Source organism: Danio rerio, chromosome 5, assembly GCF_052040795.2.
Source record: "Danio rerio strain M-AB ecotype USA chromosome 5, GRCz13ab, whole genome shotgun sequence".
Lineage (NCBI taxonomy): Eukaryota > Metazoa > Chordata > Actinopteri > Cypriniformes > Danionidae > Danio > Danio rerio.
Window position 1 is genome coordinate 27,962,269 of NC_141025.1, and position 23,734 is coordinate 27,986,002.

At 35.8% G+C, this 23,734-nt stretch overlaps 2 protein-coding genes across 3 annotated transcripts in view; one reads left to right on the top strand and one right to left on the bottom strand.

Moving 5' to 3' along the window:
- Nucleotides 1–1,775: 1,775 nt before the first annotated feature.
- Nucleotides 1,776–22,159, bottom strand: htra4 (HtrA serine peptidase 4). Its single transcript, XM_087253530.1, has 9 exons — nucleotides 21,524–22,159; nucleotides 13,443–13,542; nucleotides 11,662–11,866; nucleotides 8,548–8,742; nucleotides 8,416–8,448; nucleotides 6,952–7,066; nucleotides 4,053–4,110; nucleotides 3,869–3,964; nucleotides 1,776–2,552 (listed from the first exon to the last, which is right to left on the bottom strand). The coding sequence occupies exons 1-9, from the start codon at nucleotides 21,933–21,935 to the stop codon at nucleotides 2,387–2,389; spliced, it is 1,380 nt and encodes a 459-aa protein (XP_087109656.1). The 5' UTR covers nucleotides 21,936–22,159; the 3' UTR covers nucleotides 1,776–2,386.
- Nucleotides 21,484–23,734, top strand: part of unc5db (unc-5 netrin receptor Db) — a 443,298-nt gene continuing 441,047 nt past the window's right edge. The window contains exon 1 of one of the 2 annotated variants that reach the window (XM_087253524.1): nucleotides 21,484–21,617. The gene's annotated coding sequence lies outside the window, so the exon portion shown is untranslated. Of the gene's footprint in view, nucleotides 21,971–23,734 lie in introns of both variants that reach the window. The other variant, XM_087253523.1, reaches the window with a different exon arrangement.

Below are 23,734 nucleotides of genomic sequence, written 5' to 3' on the forward strand. Positions count from 1 at the left end.
CTTGCTACGATAAATAGCTCTGTTTTAAACATGTGGAATGATAAAAATCTCAGTTTTTTTGTATATATCTACAATGAAATTTACATATATTTTATAAAAAAAACGTGCAGTTATAAATGGCATATTTATTGTGTACAGAAAATTGCTGACTTAAACTAGCTGCTTTTTTGTTTTGTATTGTTTGTTTGTGTGGATTCTGGAATTTGAGAAATGTTTTAGGTCAGTTGAATGCATGAATACAGGTCCATGATATCTATCAGAAATAAACATTGGCATTCCAGTAAATCCATGAATTTGGCGTCCTGCAGGAATTGTAGCATTTCATTAGGATGATATACAATCCTATTTCTGGACATCAGTGAAAATACGTACAGCAATGCTGTAAGTACTTAAAAATCCTGCAGAAGTGTTACTATCTTGCAGAACACAACACAGTCATACAGGACACCTTTAGGAAAGTACTCTGTCCTGTAGAATTTTTATTCAGGATTTCACCTTAGGATCCGCTTGTTAAGTGATGACGTGTTGGTGACGTATGTAATACTGTTTCCGGGTCCAAGCCGCCACTCATTTGAGTTGAGAAATTATTTGTTTATGGTCACTTTTAATTCATATCACACATTAAAGTTAATTTTATATAAAGTTATAGTGTACACAAAAATCTCTGGGCTTGCTGCATCACAAATACCAAAATTTTAACAATTTATAAAAAAATGAATCACTTTCTGGCCATCGGATATTAGGCATGGACATATATGTTGCGATCGTGATTTTCGAAAGTATCAAATCGCTTTGTAAACGTTTATAATTACCATTGCATGAGTCTCCCCATACAGTTGATTAGAGCGCTTGGACCCGGAAGCTGCTTCGCATGTTGTCACACTTAACAAGCGGATTCCTGTAGGATTCATGCACTTATAGCCAAAATCCTACAGGACTCTTGCAGGATTGTTTTTTTTTTGTGAGAGAAGCCACCAGCCTTTCCACATTTAAATGAAAAATGGTAAACAAGGGTTTGTGACTTCATATTAGTAATATAGGTGAATAATCATTAAATGGCAGTCCCGGTGTAGTTTTTGTTTATGCAATATGATAATAGCAAAGCAGTATAATCCACCACAGTTAAATAGTCATTTTCTTAATTGCTCTTTATGCTGATACAGTGTGCACCGTCACATTCGTTAACATGTTTTCCGCAGACACATGAATGTGTCTGGCAGAAGTGACATCGGCTTTCAAAGACAAAGGCATGCATCACAAGAACACAGTGGGTGACTCAAAGTAGTTGAGTGACCCCCAACTATAGTTGAGAAATATTACCTCATCCAAGATGAACATGTCTTGATGGATGTGAAGACATTTCCCATGATTCCACACCCAGTCACCACATCTTTCTTTGTTTACAATGCGTATCCCCTAGCTGAGCAAACCTGATGTTCTGCCTTCAATAGGTTGCTAATTTTTCTTCTTTATACTACTGAGTTACATCAAAAAGTAATTAGTTACTTTGATGTCTTATTAAGCTACTAGTCTCAGCAGTGTTTAAAGTGCAGCGTTTTTAGCATACAGTGTTAAAGCCACTTCACTCCACACAATCAATAAGGCTAGAGGTAGAGTGAAACAAGCACGCTGAACACTGCTGGTCAATGCAGTACAACATAACCTTTTTTTGTCTCATGTTTGTGGGCATTTTTCTTCTTTTTGTTAAAAAAACACTTGGTGAATAATTTTTAGCAGCTGAAGATTAGGTGCATCCATTTTTAAGACACTATGCACAAGTTCAAACTGTTTTTTTATTAAGTGCTTTCGTTAACTGTCTCATACATTACTGAACAGTAACATTTTCTAACAGAAATTAAAAAAAACATTTCCAGAAAAGATTAATTTGTGACATTCAGAACATTGTGATGTTACAAATGAGTTATATTTACATATATATTTTCAGGAGGTTGAAAAGTGTAGCATTTTCTATAAAATATTAAGCAGCACAAACTGTTCAGCATTGCTAACAATAACAAATGTTATTGAGCACCAAATTAGCTTATTAGAAAGATCAAGTTACACTGAATAGTGGATTAATGATGCTGAAAACTAGTTTTTTTTTACTGTATTTACTAGTATTCTTACTGTAATTCTGAACAAAAAAGAACTGCCCACACACCTTCGAGTGGTAATGAATAACAATAACATACAGTATACTTTGCAACTTAAAACTCCTAAAAAAAAATCAACAAAAAGTGGCAAAATCTGTCAGAAGAATATATACAAAAGTTCTTACACATAAAAGACCTGCATATGTGTGTATCAAACTGCATCAGTGAGCCTTTACACTTCATGATGTCATCTGCTATCATTATTCAGTTAATTTTTAGAAGCATGATCCTTATCAGTCCACTTCTCCAGGAACTACTGTTAGTGTGATCTCTTTCTGAGCACGGCGCACCATCAAAGAGAGAATTTCATTCGACTGTACTGCCTGACTTACATCTTCCGTGGAATACACTGGTTGTCCATTAATGCTGATTATCACGTCTTGGTTGAGCATGCCAGCACTACAAAAAAAAAAAAACTCTTCATCATTGTTCAATGCAGTGTATATAATTTCAACAGATAACTGATCAGACTTTGAATCTTAATCTGAAAAGATCTATACTATAATTTCTTTGCCAAAAATAGTTCTGTTTAATGAATTTGTTCAAGTAGATAAAGCAATTGACCCTTCGCTAATCCCAGCCCTCCTTATTTACTGTTGCTACGCCTGTCAAGCTTTCGTTCAAGGCTTTTACAATATGTAAGCGCCGGTGTAAGACACTGCCAGGGATATAATCTCATTTTTGGCGAACAGGTGAAATATCCGAGAAAGCCAGACAAAAAAGGCCTGCAGTATGCATTACAGGAGTATATTCGAGTCATAATAAGCAACCGATTAGAGAATAATTCAATAAAAATTGAAGCTAGCTTATATGGTTAGCTCATATGCTAACCATTCAACAGCTTAGCTCATGTTCAGCAGTAGAGGGGAAATTTTAAAATAATCTAATAATAACAAATTGATTTCTCTATTTTTAGCCAAAAAGCCTAATAGATTAATTGCCGTCTATCACTGAATGTCAGGAATTTCTCCTCTTGGGTTTTTGGTTTTGAAAAGGGAAAAAATTCCACCATCCGTCCAAACTTTTAGGATACCGGGTATCAGATTTGCACAATCCACATGCACAACGCTCTCGTCTGTTTGCCTCGCTCAAAAGCTTGAAAGAGCCCCTGCGCGTAGTTATGGTTGATAAGCCACGATTGGTGGATGACGGTTTTTGGGTGTGGCTTAGCGAAGGGTCAATTGAAGAGGACACGGCTAATTCCAATATATAAACTCACCATCATTTCATTCCAAACAAGTATCTGACTTTGTTTTCTTCTTCTGTGAGACATATTTATTGTTATTGAAGATATTTTGAATGATGTTGGTAAAAAAAAAAAACAAGCAAAGCATTTGATTCAGTTTGTCAAAATATCACTTATGAAAGGAAGTCAGGAATGAAATGAGGGTGAGGACATTGCAGAATTAAAAAAAAAAAAAATCTGAAATTTTGTGAAATAATATGGGTTTCAAAACTAGACCCTTTACATACAAAAACAAAACACCACAAGGGGAATGTTATTATAAAACAGGGGTGCAGCAGGAAAAAGTGTATTCACTGGGCAAATATGTAAAAGCCCCTGTGGCATCCGATGAGGATATTCAGTAAATCTTGATCTGACTGAAGGTTATGATGGTTTGAAAGGGGCCTCTGGGCTTAGATGAGTGTAAAAATAGGTGCAGTAAGGGATAATCGGGAGAGGTGGGATGAGGGGTGGAGGCAAATCTCTTTACCTGAAGGCAGCTGTCCCTGGAATAACCTCATACACATAGACTCCTGAGCTCACATCAGGGAAGCTGCTCTCCTTCTCCCTGAGCTCCCTAATCAAACTGATTAAACAAGTGAAGCATCACAACATCAAAATGGTGCAAAGTTTATTTGACATCTTCATCAAGGGTTTGAAAGGAAGAAACTCACGCAGCTGAAAGTTGAAGCATTCTCACTCCCATGTATTTCTTTTTAGTCAGTGTTCTTCCTGTAATGTGAGAAACAGATGTTTAAAGGGCTAGTTCACCCAAAAATGAAAAATTCTTGTTTGAAACCCATTTAAGTTTCTTCAGTTGAACACAAAAGATGATTGTTTGAAGAATGCTGTAACCTGTTACCTTTGAATTCTATAATATTTGTTTTTCTGACTATGGATGGCAACAGTTACAAGATTTCAGCTTTCCCCAAAATATCTTATTTTGTGTTCAACAGTAGAAAGAAACCCAAAGGTTTGGCACAACCTGAGGGTGAGTAAACAGTAAGTAAATAAAAAAAATTGAGTAAACTATCCCTTTTGAAGAGATTGTTCGCCCCATCTATCAGTCAGGATGTTTTCATGAACACCAATACCCTGATTAAGACAATGCTGAAGTTTACTTTTAATTTGGGGTGCAGTATCAATTTCCATTAAATAACTCTCTCCTATCAGCCCCTATTTCATACTCTCATCCAGTATGTCAGAGTTTGACACTAGGACATCAATGAAATGTTGCTGAAAGAAAGTAAAAATGCTGAACTGCAGTTGAAGTAAAATAAAATTAATAAAAAAAAGAAACGCATGAAATTACATGAAACTCTGGAGGAAACATTGGATAAGATGTAATGAGATTAATCAATCTTTGTACACTGAAAAAAAATCTTGCTGCCTAATTTTTTTTAGTTGAATCAAATGAACTGTTGTAGTCATTAAAAAAAAATAATAATATTAAAAATAATATAATATTAATATTAAAATATTAAGTTAAACTTTGTATATCTTAAAGTTAGATGAAAGCTTAATAACTTAATGCAACATACAAATATTTGCTGTCTTGACTTTTTGTGATTACAATTTTTAGTGTACTATAACATGCAAGATGGAACTTTTCTAAAAGCAACTCATATAAACACTTTGATCATATTATTGCTTTATCTGTATTAAAGGGCACCTATTTCACCTCTTTTTTCAGGATTAAAGATAAGTCTTTTGTGTCTCCAGAATTTGTCTGTAAAGTTTCAGCTCAAAGCACCCATCAGATTATTTATTATACCTTTTCAGAATACTGTTATTTCTGCTCTGAACACAATGTAGCTGTTTTTGTTGCTTTTGTCTTAATGCTAGTTTCTTCCCATCTACCGTTCGCACATGCCTGTCAGAGCCTGACTCGGCTGCGTTAGATAAACAGCACAGTGACAGACATGAAGGAAGCAGATCTCATGTAACGTTTGTAAGAAGTACTACAATGAGTATTTGTTGTAGAGTTAATTCAAACCTTTTCGATGAGTCACACACAATGTTGTTACAAAGTTCACACACTAACTTTGCACTGTTTTTGCACAGCAAATATGACAGGACACACGTTAATTTCCACTGCTGTATGGATATCCCTAATGTTAATAAACAAAATAAACCTGATTTAACGTCCACAAACCAGGATTGAAGCGTCTTCTTTTATAATTGTAGTGACATACGGCTATGATGATAAAGACGGTAAAATCACTGTTATTCATTACAAACATGCACTGTTTTAAAAACGTTTTAAACTCATTCTCGATCACATTTGATAATGATTGATAATCACAGCGAGCTGAACCGATCTTTTAATCCCAGTTGCTTTTGCGCCCGTCCTGTTTTGTTGATATGATTATATATGTTAATACGCGGCTGTCAATTAATTTGGTGGGCTGGGAAACCGCACTCCTACGTCACATTGCGGTGGGCCTTAAAATGGGAGGGATTTGGATCCTATTTTAACGTCAGGAAATTTATAAAAAGAGACTTATTGGCTTTATATCACCCCAATATGACTATGGACACACTATACTTACACACAGTTCTATCCAAACAGCTTACAAAAGATGATTATCATCATAAGTGCCCTTTAACGCAAATAATTTGATTACTGATGTCCATGTAAACATAGTAGTCACGATTTTATTTGTTTTATCTGTTTATTTGTTCACCCCATAATAAAAAGTTCTGTTATCAGTTTCTCAACCTTATGCGGAGAATAATCTAAATCTAACCAGAGAGGTTTTTCCAATGTATTTAATTCAAGGCTTTTGAAAAGACATAATCACTTCATGTAATGAATGAACACATTTTAATTTGGGCGTTTAAACATGCATAATCAAACTTGATCAAGGAAGTGCAATCAAGCTTGTTTGGCACATTACTGAAGAACCAATGAGGTGAAAGCTGTGTGTCATGCAGGAAATTTGTGTGTTTTCTAGAACCAAAGAGGTTTGGCGTTGCATGTCAGCCAGGGATGGTTGAGCTTCTGTTTGTACCTGCTGTGCAATCTTTATATTAGTACAAAGCCAACATTTTATTCATTCATAATTCATAGTATAAATATCTTCAGAAGTCTTGGTTTAAGCACCTTGATTCAATAAAATGTATTCTTGTCTTTCTTTGCAAACATTTCAAGAGTTCAAGATGAAGATAACTGGAGTGAAAAGCTCTGGTTATTTATAATGCGTCCGTAATCATCTGATAGGGCAAATTATGAAGCTAATATAGTGCCAGCCGTGTTGATCTTAAGCAAGTGATCCTCTCCAAATTAGTTTATAAATAAACCGCACTTTATAAGATTTCTGGGGCAAACTGACTGTCAAATCTCTTAAAAATATCATTATTTATGTTCTGAAGATGAACAAAAATCTTAGGGGTTTAAAACCACATAAGTATGAGTAAATGACAGAATTGGCAGCACTAAACCATAAATACATTCATACATTTTCTTTTCGGCTTAGTCCCTTTATTAATCTGGAGTCTCCACAGCGGATTTAACTGCCAATTCATGAATTAATTCAAGTAAAAAAAAAAATAGACTTGGAGTTTGCAGACCTTTTCTTTGTCTTTCGTAGGAATCTGCGAGGAATTGTCGTATTCGGTCTGAGGGAATGGCAAATGATATTCCTGGTGTTACCTTCAGAGTGTTAATGCCAATGACATCCCCATCCTTAAAACCACAAACAGGGAGCATAACATTGAAATGCACTGTAATGAACGAACAGCTATCTTGAGATACAGAAGGGATGGTAATCATTGGGTTTATTTATTAGGTTAATTACTGTATATATGTGTGTGTAGAGTATAAACAGTGGAGATCAAAAATGCCATCAAAATGACCATAACATGAGTAAAACAGCAAATATAACCATATTATTAACCATACTTATCATATATGACTTAAAAATACTTTAGATCAGGCTTCAGAATATACTGCTGAGAGCTGTGTATGAGAGCATGTGCACATTTGAATAATGTTGGGCTATAAACTGGTTCAGGCTTTATAAACCTGTCAATCAAAATGTACCTGTCGGGCTCGGGCCCCATCAAGCCAAATTTTTATGGCCCAAATACAGCTCTACTGCTTTTATGAGATTTATTTTTACTGATTGGCATGTAATTGTCCTTCGCCAGCCTCGAACCCTGGTCCACTCCACGTCAAAAGTCTGACACAGCTTGCGGTGAGCTACCAAGCAAACCAATCACTCTGGAAAAGTATCTATATGGAGGTAAGCAGTCAGCGGTACTGCCCTGTAGTTTCGTTTTACACACGAAATGCAACCATGTGTACATTTGTCGGTTCTCAAAAATGTTTCCCTGGGCACATTTTCCCAATGAGATCAAGATATACCACAACTAAAATTCAAAAATTGATTGATGATGATTACACTATTGCTGACAATTGGCAATACATGTTGTAAAATATTTATAAATTTTTTAGTCTACGATTTTAATCTTCAATGCGTGTTTAGTGGTTTAAGCTAGCAGTATATATAGTGCAGTACTGTATATCAGATTTCAGTGTAACTAAATCAGCTTGAAATACAGCGTTTTGCTTATACTGCTTTATTATTTAATTTCAGGTTTATGGTGCATCTGTGCAGGGTTTTTATTATCATTATTTATTTTTACATATTTTGAAGCTCCTATTGTGCACTATTACTGAAAATATTTCTATTGCAACTCCAGATGCATGCTTGAGCCCGAGGCACCTTCAAGGACACATGTTGTGTTTTCTCTTACGAAGATCAATAGACTAATAAAAACCACTGCAGGTAATTTGCCCAGGGTATACTGCATTTCCAGATGGCAGGAGACACAGAAATAGTAGACACTGCGCAGTAAGCGACCATGAATACTAACGCTGAATGCTGAACAAATAGCAACACGAGCGATGATAACCTTGGGGGAAATTTACTGAAACAAATAGAGATACACAAGCTCTGTAAGCAGCTGAGAGTGAGAATTTTGTTCAAAATATAATGCTAAATAAGAGAGAGAATAACAAATGTTTCTTACCAAGTTTACAAGGGGTCCTCCTGAGTTGCCATACTGTGAGTGGAAATATGGACATTCTTTTTATTGTCATTAAAACACACTTGACTGTCTAGTCACGCTAATATTGAAGAGGTGTCTGTGTGAAACGCTTACATTTATAATAGCATCTGTTTGAATATACTCCATATCAGAGTTCTGAAGGCCAAGTTCATGACCTCCTCGGTGGGTAGTGCTGATGATGCCGGTGGTCACGGTGTTTTGAAGGGAAAATGGGCTGCCCACGGCCACTACAAACTCTCCTGGCCTCAGGTCTGAGGAACGACCAAGTAAAAGCACAGGGAGAGCAGTCTATAAAGAGACAAAGAGAAACGCTGTATTTTATTTTTTGTACCAAAATGCATTTTGCATTGAGTAAATCTCATTTTCAAGAGTTCCAACTTAGACATGCTTAGCATTTAAAGCAGGTTTATGCTGTCCCGAGAGATAACCCTGAGCTCTGAGATATTTGAGCCCAGGGCTCCCACCCGGTCAATATGCATATCGGGGGATCCGAGATCAGGTAGGTCTCGATAGCTCCCCCTTGAGAAAAGGGGGGGAAAGGAGGAGATGGGGTGGAAGGGGGGATTCTTCCAAAACGAAGACAGAGCAGTAGGGAGAAAATGATCCATTTATAGTAAACTAGGATCACTCTGATTGGATTATTACTGATTACAGATGAGCGGCCAGTCATGCTTAATCATATCACGTGCTCCTCTCGAAATTAGTTCATAAAACTTCATTTTATGCTCTTACTGGTTATTTTGAGACACAAACGAATGAAGGAAAAAATGGTAACTAGTCCACTCAAAACCAGTATCAAGATACTAATAGTTAAATCACAGTGGGTAAAAAAAGTATTGAATATGTCATGTATTTGTCCTAGGAATAAAATTTCTAGAGGAGCTGTTGACATGGAATTAAACCAGATTTTTGTAAAACCCAAACAGTACAAACACAAAAATGAGTTATGTGTAATAATGAAATGACATAAGGAGAAAGCACTGAACTACTGAATTTAATATGTTATATAAAATACTTTTTTGGTGATGGCAGCTTAAAGATGCCACTCATATGGAGAAAGAAGTCACATGCATTGCTCAGGTGTAAGTTTTTCACAGATATCAATAACAGTGTAAAAATCTTAATGGTTTTGTGGGTCTTGTTGTCTATCTAATCTGATCTTAATTCAGAGTTTTCCATTTGATTTAAGTCAGGTGATTGGCTGGGTCATTCTACATCTAGATTTACTTTCTTTAAAAGCATTGGCGATTTTCATTGGCTGTGATTTGGATTGTTGTCTTGCTGAAATGTCCACCCTGGTTTCATCTTCATCATCCTGGTAATGTAGTTGTTGGACAGAAGCAGCTAATATTATATTTTACATATTTACAATGACGAAGGGCAGAAGGTTGCTGAATAACTTCTAAGAAATTTCAGCTGCTGTCTGGGCTTTCACTGCCTTTCTACACCCCCCTTTCTTCATGTGTTCAATTATTTTTCCCTGCGTCATTTCATTATATTGTGCATAACTTAATTTGTATACTAATTAGGTTTAATTTCTTTGCATATATGCAAAGAAATCATATTTTTTTGGCTGTTACCAACATCCAGGGAATTCTTTGTTTGTTACCAACATCCGGGGAAAATTTCAAGTCAGCGACACCTTCAGCGTCACTAAAATAGTGACATTCAATACTTATTTTCCTTTTATAATGAATACTAAAACAACTAGACTAATGACTATATGTTTAAAAATGTAAATCTTTAGGAAAGATTTCATTGTAATCTTTTTATCAAAGATATTGCAAGTAAAAAAGTTACAATTATAGTTTATTGACTGTATCGTCATCTCGCAATTAGGAAAAAAAATCTCAGAGCATTTTTTGTCAAACATTTCAATAATGAAACTGAACACTGAATGACTTGGTTGAGGTCAGTGTAAAGTCAGATGACATCCTAGTTCTCATGCTGTTTTACTGGTGTATTTCTGCGGCTGTAACCCAGGGTTAAAAAAAAAAAAAAACATCTCAGTAGGCTGTATTTTATTTTACAACATACCTTCTGCGGTTTATCCATAATTCTAGCTATAAGTAGCGCAGTTAAAGCACTCAGTGTGTTGTCACTTGAATTGAGGCCATTACAGACTTATGTCAGCATCAAAACAACATTTACGGTTTGAATTTCACATTAACATTTACATAATTTCAACATGGGAATTTTTATCACCACAGCTATGATGACACATTTGTAATAGTATTGGCTCATTGCGACTTTAGAAAGCAAACAAAACAACAACAACAACTGTCTTCTGTGCTGTCACCCTTTTAGAGGAGTCTAATAAGTTTCCCTGAAATGTTTGAAGCCAGCAGCCAGTCTGATCCTGAGCCTGTCTCCGCCTGCCTGCGCTCTGCAGGGTGCATTTCTATGACTTGAGGCGGAAGCACCAGGCTTGATTTGCAGCGATTCTAGTGCAGGACGCTTTTACACTCTGTCCCAACCTTGACTCCGCAGGCTACTGCTGTGGGGGCCTGAGCGCTGCAAAAATAACAGATTGCCATCTGCCTCCCCAGCACATTTTCTTCACTTTTCTCCTCCTTTTTGAAACCACATGCAGCCATACACAGTCTGGGACTGCATTAAAGTGATTACCAATCATTGTGCTACATGCTGTTGCTATGGTCCGGGTTATGACGGGACGTTATTGGTGTTGGCAGATGATATTTTGTGCCGCTGATCAGAGCTTGACTTTAAAGACGGTCTTAGGAGTTGCTTCTATATCAGTCAGAAAGGCTTTTTTTATTTACGCGGAGAGAAATTTCAGGGTTGTGTGCTGTTGCTGTTTACAAAGACATAATGTCAGTGGCAAACAGACATGGTTGCAACCTTATTCGGAAAATAGGTGGAAAAGTTGGAATTTGTAAGACATGAGAAAATCAGAAAGCAAATTAACCCTGTCTACAAGCCGAATGTAATTTCTGATGGCACGAGCCCTTGCTGACTCCAGAAACATCTGCTGGACTGCCTACCCAAGATTAATTTACCTCCAGCAGCTGTGACGCTAGTAGCTGATAATAAACCAGAGGGCCCGAGCTGTAATATTCCAGGACAACATTTTTTCTCCTCAAGCAACAGAGGGTATTTTGAACACTTATGGCTACTGGAGGCTGTTTATTGTTATTGGTTAAGTCATTCATCCATGTCCCCTGATCCAGATCTTGGGCTTCTTACCTCTGAGTCGATCTTGATAAGAGCAATGTCTAATTTCTGATCCACGTCTTTGATTGTGGCATCATAGAGCATGCCATTTTTCAGCTCCACTTTGATGCGTTGCTTATTGGACAGTACGTGTGCATTGGTGACGATCCATCCGTCCTCTGACACTATAAAACCTGAACCACTGGACACAGGAACGTCTTGGTTGGAAAATGGCAGTCTGGAAGTAAATATAGTAAACGTTTATTGCTGTATTATTATGTTTCAAATAAATGCTGCTATTTTAAATACCATATTCATTAAAGAATCCTAATAATAATTTATTAATAATACAGTAAAATAGAAGTAATGATGCTGGAAAAAAATTAAGTTTATTAAAATAAAATCTTCATGTCACAGTTTTAGTGAATCTTTGATCGAATGAATGTAGTCTTAGTGTGCAAAGCACAATTTTAAAGAGCCTTTAACATCCTTTAAAATAGTGCAGGCGTTTAAAGGTGCAGTATGTAAGTTTGACACCCAGTGGTTGAACTAGGTATTGCATTCCAGGATCAAAACACATTTTCACTCGGCTCCTCCTCTGACAAGTCTATGCAAGTGCAGGTTGCCAGATTGACGACATCAACAAGAGTCTGCCAGACTATTGAGCCTAAAGGCTGATTTGAACCGTTTTCAAATAACTAAAAGCAACGGCACTCAATAGAAGAAATATTTTCCAAACTAAAAGGAGTTTTTGTCCTAATCAACACCTGAAATTTCTATTTTAGAAACTGCTTCTATTTCTCACAGGTGAACAACAGGATAAACTCAGCTCAGGTACAATTCATGTGCTTTATTCAGTGTTAAATGTTAATAATTTTGAGTATAAAGGCTTTTTACTTGACATTTATTGCCAAACTAAAACAGCATATTTGACATTGAACTTCAGAACTGTGACTCAGTGGAAGCCAACAAATATCTATCATTCAGAATGTACATATAATAATGTTAAAGAGGTTTAATATGTATTAATTAGATTGTAAACCCTACCATTTAGTTGGAGTGCACTATTCTGTGCTTCTAAATGGCTTTTTTTAAATTTCGTCTGGTGCAAACAGCCAAATTGCTTATCACTGCAAATCTTGTCAGGTAGTGTGTTGTTAGGACATGGGGTAACCTGCGCCCACATTTGTAATATTTATATTATTTGCTAATTAATAACCTCCTCATGTGGAACTCTGAATCTGCGTCTCATTTCGGAGACTGCTACTGTCCACCGGAAGTCTCATTTTGGTCGTGGGCGCATACTTTGAGAGCCTTTCTGACTGACTGAATAAATAAAATACGCTGTTTTCCACCAAGGCAACCCGGGGTGCTGATATATAATTGGCTAAGCTGGCATTGGGTGGGTTAAATGACCATAACGAAGACAGACGTTCTGGCACATAGCACAGAATATCTGACTTTAGCATTGTCAAATAAACAAGTATGTTCACTTAACATGTTTCATAAACATCTGGAAACATATTATGGTATTTATAAGCTTTTGAGTCAAAATCTTACATACGGCTCCTTTAAATGTTTGTTGGTGATGACACTTCATATTTTCTCACTTCTCTTGTAAACAAATAATCTGATCCAAACCGCAGTATACACTGTCTACTCTATTTCTGAAAGTCTGCCGAAAAACAAACACACAAAAACAATTATATTACCATAATTTAATCACACATCAAGAGTTGAGTCAGAGCCAGCTTGGAAAACCAAGCATCTACTCTCTGCTCAGCATCTACACAACCAACACCATCTGTCCTTACCGACTAAAGAGTTCTAGATGGACCACTGCAGGGGCGATCTTATCCACCACATCTGCTATGAAGTTAAATTTGTAGCGCATGCTGCTTGGATTTCGAGACCCTTTAAAGGAAACAGAACAGGCAAAAAATGACACAAATTAAATGAGAAAGTATCAAGCACAATATATATATTTTCAACATCTACAACTCCGGATGTGCAATGTTAAGAAGGGAATGTAGCTGATCAGACACCACAGTTCAAAACACATGATTAACAGAGTCATTGTTTTAGTCAAGAGTCATGTTTTTAAAGGGGTAGTTCACTCCAAAATAGATATATCCTTTTTTACGTATCCTCCGCTTGTTCTAAACCTGTTTGAGTTTCATTCTTCTGCTGTAAAAATAAGGTACTTTTGAAAAATGTCAGAAATTTCTTTCTTTCTATTGATGTAAATGGCTACTGGTAACCAACATTCCAACGGGTTCAACAGAAAAAAGAAACCCATAAAGGTTTGAAACCACTTGAGGGTGAGTCAATATCAGCTAAATTAATTTTTGCGAGTTGAACTAACCCTTTGGGACTTGTGACTGAGCATTTGGGCACAAGAAGGTCCTGTGAAATCAAAATTTTTGTTTAAATTAGTATCAACATGTTAGTCTTTAGGTAATTTATAATCTAGTGTGCTCCAAATTAGTGACAAAATTAAATTTTAGAATATAAAAATATTCAAATCTTTAGGTTTGTCACCTTTGGCAACATTTTTTTTAATGTCACCTCATACTTTTTGATGTTTCTCATGTTTTTCTGACTAATCATATTCTCTGTAGTATCTGACTGACCCCGCTCCATTCAAGGCACTATTATTCACATCAAAAAGTGTTCAAACTGAGGGTTCACCTAAACTAGAGATGCTCAAACTAGGGTCCGTAACCTTTGATTTTGCCCGCTATCCCATCTAAAAATAGAGGGAGAATGATGGGAAATGTTGGGGCGAATGCCTTCAACGGATATAATCATTTTTTTTTTATTTTTTTTTTTATAATGATTTTTCGAGGTTTTCACTTTAATTGGATGGTAGAGAGTACTGACAGGAAAGTGTGGGGAGCAGAGAGAGGGGAAGGATCAGCATAGGACCCTGAGGCTGGAATTGAATTAACGTCGCTGTAAGCACCGGAGTGCATGTGTCAATGCACTTTTCACTACGCCATAAGCACTGACAGAGATTAACATTTTTAATTTATCACAACCTTTTGTTAGTTTAGTTGTTGAGCTACAAAAAAACCAAACTGAAATTAAATGATTTAATTCAATGTTGTGAATGAGATGGGTAATATGTAAATACTTTGTCACTTGACAGATCAATCAAGACTGATGAGCAAACCCTAGGCGAAAGCAAGTGCAGCTTGACTTGTGTTTTCCGCTTTGAACTCAATTTGTGTTATGAATGCGATTTAAAAAAAATTTTATTGTAAGAAATTCATTGTAAAATGTCAAAATGTATATTTAATTATTAATATGATTATTCTATTTTTCTATTTATTTCTCTATATAAATACATTTGGAATTTACCATGCTAACTGTAAGGAAATAGTTTACGTTCGGCCCACCACCCTCAATCAAATTTGGTTTTTGGCCCTTCATAAGAAAAAGTTTTGGCACCCCTGACCTAAACACAGAAGAAAATAATTGAAAAATAATAATTGGGGAAATATACTTTCCTTTTGGGTGGATAAAAACTTGCTTTCACGTAATGAGTAATGTGATGTGTGCAATGTGCAGGAATGGTCTGCTTCAGCAGAGAGTGGATCATATGCGAAAGTTGACATGGAACACAAAAACTTATGGAACACATTTGAATTTTGCCAAAAACTGTATGGAGAAATGACTCCGTATTACTGTTATAGACTGTGGCTGTCAAGAATCTGACGAGTTCAACAGCTCTGACTGGCACAGTTGTGATTCAAATAGAATGCTATTGGCTGTTTTTAAAAGGGGGAGGGACTACTCTATGTCCCTGTCTGTCAAACATTGAATAAAAATGCAGATTTCAAAGTACTTCAGGGAACTTTTATAGTCTGTTACTTTAACAAAGATGGATTGTATTTATTTATATGATGAAAACAAGAGTGTAAATGTACGTATGATTAATCAATTTATGTGAATGATATTAGACTCTCCAGAAAAGCATAAAGCACTCATTCATTATTTAATTTCCTTTGTATATTGGCCGTGCTGAATTTATTCTATATGCTTGTAATTAGTTTATTATATTTTATGACAAAATATAAAGAAAATCATCACAGTAAATCTAAGATTGTGAATTATTTCCAAATAGAGCTATTCACATCTTCTGGTGAAACTGCATTCATATCTCATCATATATTGCAATATAGTTTTCCCCAATTTCGTTGTAACATATGGACAGAATGTTATCTGGTGTAGAAAACTTGCCTACTTACTGGCCTGGGACCTTAATGCATTTCAGATTTACTCACTGAATACAAACCTAACAGATCACTCAGATCATTAGGATCAAGTAAATTAGAAATTCCAAAAGATCAGTCAAAGCAGGGTGAATCGGCCTTCAACTACTACACCCCTCGCTGCTGGAATCAGCTTTCAAAAATAATCAGATGTGGTCCAACATTAGGCACATTTTAATCAAGACTTAAAACACTGTGCTACGTCAGATACTGTAGATGACATTATTATATCTTTTTTTATTCCTTTAAAACCTGTTTCAACACATTTAAATATGTCCTATCTGTTTTTAATCATTTTTATTTTGTTATTTTCTTAACCAAGCTGAAAAATATCAGCAAAAAAAAAAAAAAACTCTGAAAAACCCAACATAAACACTTGCAAGATCCAAATCTTAAAATGCATAACAAATGTCAGAATATACTGCAGCTCTTGAACATGTACACCAACAATAGTAGCGTGTGGGCGACTGGGTATGAGTAAAGCAAACAGGCCCCGTACAGCTCATTTCTTCACCCTGCAACCTGAAGTCACTGAGGGAAAACTTGTCACACAGTCTTCACAGATACTGATGTTACATGCTTATCCCCAAGTCTGTGGCAGCTGACAGCCGCTGTGCTCCTCGGAGGGAAAGTCAAGGTCCAGACATTACATGTACAGCTTTCCCTGGAGAAAACCTCAACAGGTAAGCACACAAATATACACATACAGTACACACAAAGATATATCTGTAGTGGTAAATGAGCTATTGTGGCACTAAACCACCAGTGCGGCACATTAAAACCTAATAGAGAAAGACGTAATTGTTTAAATCATTATCTCTTTTCATACACTGTCAAAGAAACATCTGTAGCTTCATAAATGCAAATTTGTGATGTGATGTGTGAATAGAAAGTTTACGTAATCTATCAAACATGTTAGAACTAGATGAAATAGGTCTTCCCTTGGCTATTTCGGCATACTGGGTCTACTTTTAGAGCTGAATTGTTTGTGACATTGTGTTTTCGAGCCCTTTGGGGACCCCCCTGAACTTGGCAAGGCATAGCTGACAGAACATGCCACATGGTTTTCATAGATGGATCACATATCCCAAGGTATATAGCTGTCAAAACAAAATAAATGTGAACCTCATGGCCAGACGCCAGAGAACATTTGTATGCATAAAAGCAGGGGTTTTACCTGAAACCTAAACTTTATCATTGAGTTGTTTTCAAAAATGATTCTGCTTTTAATTTGGCACATAAAACATAAATCAAGTAAATCTTAATTGGTGTGAGAAGCAAATTATGCATTCTGTACATCATTTAGGACTTTTTAGTGTTTATAATGCAGCATGAGTGAGTTATCCATATCCATTTCTCAGTGAATATAGGTAATATACAGTGACTATAGAACATCATCATACCCTGTAAAAATCTATACCTTTACCGAAAGACCTTCGGGATAAAGTTTAGAAAGGCACAGATTAGGTACAGAAGGCTACAAAAACATTTCACAGGCTGGAAAAGTTATTTGGAATGTGATTTGATTTTAGGCTCAATGACATATAAAGTAAGTATTTCCAAAGGATTGGTCATTTTCTATTTTGCTGCATTTGAACAAAACAGATTTATTAAAGATATATACACTCACCGGCCACTTTATTAGGTACACCTTACTAGTACCAGGTAGGACCCCCTTTTGCCTTCTGATACCCATCGCGGTATAGGTTTACCAAGGTACTGGAAATATTCCTCAAATATTTCGGTCCCTATTGACATGATAGACTCAGGAAGTTGCTGCAGATTTGATGGCTGCACATCCATGATGTGAATCTCCAGTTTCACCACATCCCAAAGGTGCTCTATTGGGTTGAGATCTGTTCACTTTGGATGGAACACATTGTCATTTTCAAGAAACCAATCTGAGATGATTCGTGCTTTATGACATGGCGCGTTATCCTGCTGGAAGTAGCCATCAGAAGATGTGGTCATAAAGAGAAGGACATGGTCAGCAACAATACTCAGCTAGGCTGTGGCGTTGACACGATGCTCAATTGGGACTAATGGGCCCAAGGGTGCCAAGAATATATCCCCCACACCATTACACCACCACCACCAGCCTGAACTATTGATAAAAGGCAGGATGAATCCATGCTTTCGATGTCAAATTCTGACCCTATCCGAATGTCGCAGCAGAAATTAAGACTCATCAGATCAGGCAACATTTTTTCAATCTTCTATTGTCCAATTTTGGTGAGTCGGTGCGAATTGTAGCCTCAGTTTCCTGTTCTTAGCTGACAGCAGTGGCACCCGGTGAGGTCTTCTGTTGCTGTAGCACATCTGCCTCAAGGTTGGACGTGTTGTATGTTCAGAGATGCTCTTCTGCATTCCTAGGTTGTAACGAGTGGTTTGAGTTACTGTTGCCTTTCTATCAGCTCGAACCAGTCTGGCCCTTCTCCTCTGACCTCTGGCATCAACAAGGCATTCTCTGTAAACCTGTGAAAATCCCAGTAGATCAGCGGTTTCCAAAATACTCAGACCAACCTGCCTGGCACCAACAAGCATGCCATGTTCAAAGCCACTTAAATCACCTTTCTAGCCCATTCTGATGCTTGGTTTGAAATGCAGCAGATCGTCTTGGCCATGTCTACATGCCTAAATGCATTGAGTTGCTGCCTTGTGATTGGCTGATTAGAAATTTGCATTACCGTGCAGTTGTACCTAATAAAGTGGCTGGGGGGTGTATTTATTTGCTGATGATGTTATCTATTCTGCATGAACAGAATGTGCAGAGGTATGCAATTCCATATTTAGACAGATAGGTAGTACAGCCTATAGTAATGTGCGGACCTAATGTTTTGATTGGACAAGCCTTTCTTGGTCCTACACCTTTCACAGAATATTACATATAAATACATTTGGAGCATTTAACCTAATGATTGCTATCAGGATGCGAAGAGACTTTTAATCAGCAAAACAAAAACTTTTTCTGAAGACAATTACCAAAATAAATAAGTCACTAATTGAATTATGGTATACATATATTTTTATGTCCAAATTATTTCATCTGTGTAAGATAAAAGGAACGACAATGAATCCAACAGGTGCCCACAGCTGTCAAGCGGGATTTTCAGAGAGAAAATTCAATTTAAGCTTGTGCCTTCACAGTCATCAGATGACATCAGAGGACTTTGAATATAGAACATGATGATGAGTCATCTGCACTTTGTCATTTATGAAGCTTGACAGCATCTGGACCCCATCCACTTTTACTCTATAGAAGAGAACACTTTCCTAGAAGGATTTCCATGGAAGAATGAAGGTCAGTAAATTACAGCAGGATTTAGATTTCCTGTGAACTGCCCTTTTAAAAGCAGTTGTGTAATTGCTTACCGTCCAATCACTCCGAAGCGTTATTTTGCTTGATTCCTCTGATAGTAAAAAAAACAATCTCCTACTGTTCAAATACCAGCTGTCAGTGCTATCAGATCACCTTGAATTGTGGAAAACTATCAAGAAAAGAACACGGTAGGCACTTGACAAACATTTGTGTTAAAACATGTCTCAAGCTGTGAGGAAGAAAACACAATATGATCACTTTCATTTGGAAATCACACCACAGGTATCTTAGCATGATGATCATAAAGGCATTTAAAAAGTTTAATAACCTAAAATGATACAGATTCTGGTAGTTATAACAATTTAATTTCATGATTTCAGTACCTTTTTTTTTTAAATCAACATGCTATGGCAATAATAATGTCCCAAAACTGCTCCGTGATCAGGCTTGTAACAACAAGTGTTAAAGAAAGAGTTGACTTCAACCAAACCCTTCTTCTGTAATGTGTAAATCTGCTGAATGCCAGCACTGACATGCGCTCAAATGAATGCTATCAATGTTCCCGTGACATTGAAATAGATTTGAAATGCTACAACTCTTTTACTGCAGAGGTTTGCGGGTAGAGTCATAAATCTATTATCACGTAAATGCCTGCTCTTACTTTTTTATGAGGGGATTTGGTTGAATTTTGCATGAAGCTGTTAAGTCAAGCTGCACTCACTCATATCTGATATGATATGCCCCTTGAATGACTTTTTGATTTTTTTTTACTTTCGCACTTATAAAAAGTAAGTATAACTGTAAGAATTTAGGTGGATTAGACATCAGAAATACAAAAATTGTGCTTGAAATAGACATTTTATGTAATGCAGCTTTGAGAATTTGTAGGTTAAAATTCCTTTTTTGTCTTTATGATTAATTTTATTCGAATGGAAATTAGAAACTGAAACCATAGCAGTCAATAATCTGTTGATTAACCCTTTAAATACCCCACCAAGATAATTTTTTTTATTCCATTTCTTAACTCCTAATGTCGCTAGTTAACACACTCAATTTCTTTATTCAACACATCCCATAGTTTTTAAAATATCAACCTCCACCAACTGGTTGATATTTCGGTTTATGTTAAAAGTACCGAAATTTATATATATATATATATATATATATATATATATATATATATATATATATATATATATATATATATATATATATATATATATATATATACTATAGGAAATATAAAGTGTAAAACCAATTCATTTAAAAACAATAAAAAAAAAAACAATTTTGAATATTAAATCATCTTTATTTTTTATTTATTTAAAATGTTTTCTTCTTCTTCTGCTTCTTATTTTTTAAAACCAAAATCAATTGCAGTAGTGCAACAGGATTATGTTTGTTTGATTTTTTTTGAAAACCAACAATGCTGTTTATGTAAACCATTATTTAAAACAGTCATTTTTCAAATTACTGTAATAGTCTTTATTTAAAACAGTAAAAACATGGTCAACTATTTGGTAGAGCAGCAGTCAAATGGTTAATCATTGTTTTAATTATTTTAAATGTAAGGGAAAACATGATTATGGCAAATAAATGAAAGACAGAAATCAATTAAATGATTAAGTCCATTTCATTGATGCTGAATAATAAAAGCTTTTTACTTGTAGAATTATTTATTTGACTTTTAACAGTTTTGAATAATGAATAATTTGGATTTACATTTACAATCGATTACATTTAAAATGGAATAATTTACTACAAGGTAACATGTAATAAACAGAAATGGTGTCAGGAAGGACCATGTTTTTTATTTAATTCATATATTTTTTTAATTCTTTAGTTCACTAAAAAGCTTTTAAATAAAAAATGACTTTAAAATAAAGGTTAATTCTAAAGTAAAGGTTAATTGAATCTAATTTATTTTGGCATGGATGGTTCTATGAAGAGCCTGTATCTCCATGGAATATTTTCATTGCATAAAAGGTAGTTTTGTTTGTTTTGTTTTGGAAAAAAACGATATATGAATAACTTTGCACTACAATTTGTTGATAATTTTTATTGGTAAATATTCAAGTAGGGCAACAGCAACACTGCCCAAACCTTTATTTTAAAGAATGAAACCCCTTTATTTTTATGAGTGGACTGCAAAAAGTCATTTGTCAAAATAGATGTTTAAAATAAATACATTTATTTAAATTGTTGTTGACAGAACAACTAGCTTCTATTTAAGTTAAGTGATTAAATGTTGTCAAATTTGACAGGCCGGATGTTATGCACGTTTTTTTGATTCCCTCACCGGTCTCACAGGGCCCTCTCTGGATGAAAATGACAGCAGGTATGCCGCTCGTCTTCGCCCGTCTGTTCTCCGCTTTGAGTCTACAGATGCTGGGGTAAGTCCTGCCGTCGCTGCCGCACACTGGCTCATGGGAGTCGCAGACGCACGTGCTGCGTTCAGCGCTCCGCTCTTCACAGGTCATCCCCGCACCGCACACTCCAAGTCTATCTTCTCCACAATAGTCTCCCTCTCCTGCCGCACACACCGAGCAGCAGCCACAGCTGTCCATCACCACGCCGAAATAACAATACTCCAGAGAAGATGAGCAGCGGGACAGGTCGCACTGATGCGCGCATGTAGAGTGTCTCTTCCGTAGAACGCGCGCATGCAGCGTCGAGGCCATGAAAACACAGGCCAGCAGCTTCCACATCATGAACGATAATACAATTCTCACCAATAGATATACACGTAAGTGGGATTTCACTTTCACGTGCACCTAGCTCTGATTAAGTCAGTAGGTATCGTCTTACTTAACTCCAAACGGAAAAGGTTCAAGTTTAAACTCACGAATACTTGCATACTGTTTAAATGTCGTAGGCTATATAATGACTCTCAAGTCGTGGCTCGTTGTATGTTCACCTCTTTATGAACGGATATAACATGCTGAAACGCAGATCTCTTGAGTTTAGGGTCTTCAGAAGAGGAATTTAGGGAGGAGCATAAAAAGTTTGACTCTCTGACATACTGTAGTAAAACATCCCAATTAAGTCATGTTGTTAGTTTTACTCCCCTCACTGCATAGTAATAATAGCCTAAATGTATATTTCATTGTAAAACAGTAGATCTGCTACAGAATAAGATAAAGTTGCTTTTATATTCCCACATTCCTTCATTTTTGAACAGTGACAACTTGTGTCAGGTTTTCATATAGCCTAATGTTTACCACGCTACTTTTTTTGCGGTAATATTCTGTCTGAAATCGCATGTAAGTATGACTTCAAAACAACATTAGGACTATTTAATTGACAGTGAACAATGTTGTATCTTGATAGTGATTGATTTTATAAATGCAAAAGAACAACTTTACCTCAATCTGCTACAGTCTGTCCTAGGCATGGGCCGGTATAAGATTCTGACGGTAACAACCTTGGATAAAAACATCACGGTTTCACGGTATTGTGATTACTGCTCTAAAATATATAGTTTTTGAATGTCTTGGTAAAAAAAAAAAAACAACATCGACAAATATATTCCCCTTTAAAAATTTTTTTGAGAAACATTTAAAATATTTTGGAGCAGTAAACATGTCAGGCTAAGTAATTTAAATGAGTCATTGACTTTTGCTCTGTTTATTATTACTTTCAAAAACTGTTTCAAAAACAGCATCTTTGGATATCTTTTCTGCTGGAAATACTGATGTCCAAAAAAATAATAATAATAAAAAATAAAAATAAATAAACTTAGATACAAAGTCTTACATATACCATAGTAACGGTATAGCAGAAAATTTTGGTGGTGTTAAAACCTTGACTTTTCGAAACCACAGTATACCTTGAAATGGTTATCATTCTATACTGTCCACCACATTGGTTTAGTTTTAGTTGTTTAATTGTAATTGGCTAAAGGCAACAGTGCTAATTGTCTTTTTGAATTGCTTAATTGTTTATATAAATGTTTTTGAATACTGTTTTTAAAAAAAATTAGTCAAATTTTTTCACAATAGTGTGTGTGTGCTTGCATATAAAATGCCTTTTGATGTAGTTACTGTAGACCATTTTGAGTAAACAAAAACAATGGTACCAACGTACTTCCTGTTTTACATTTTTAATTTCTAAAGCTTCCAAGAATCCAAAAAGAGAAACTTATTGATAAATAATCTTATGATAGCAGTTTTAACATTAAGTTTTGATTGAATTGCCTCTTGTTACAGTTATGAAATAGTTTGATGACAAGCAGGAAATGTTCATGGTCCGATGACAAGACCACATTGAAATGGTCTATACAGAAATTTGTTTTTGCAAATTAAATTTGATGCAAAATAAGACATATTGTCAAGTTTTTTTTTTACATTACATGATGATCATTTTTTGTTTGTCAATAGAAGTGACAAACAGCATTTTTGTTATACAACATTTTTAGCGTTATAAAGGTTTTATATGACTGTGATTATGAATCTGCTGCCAATATGCCCTGGACTTGACTGACAGAAGCAAACAAGCATTAATATAAACT

Coding starts and splice junctions, on each gene's coding strand:
- htra4 (XM_087253530.1), bottom strand. CDS start 21,935: ATGATGTGGAAGCTGCTGGCCTGTGTTTTCATGGCCTCGACGCTGCAT. Junction 8,449..8,547: donor AAACAGATGCTATTATAAAT/GTAAGCGTTTCA, acceptor TTCCACTCACAG/TATGGCAACTCAGGAGGACC. Junction 4,111..6,951: donor CTACGAAAGACAAAGAAAAG/GTCTGCAAACTC, acceptor CTCACATTACAG/GAAGAACACTGACTAAAAAG.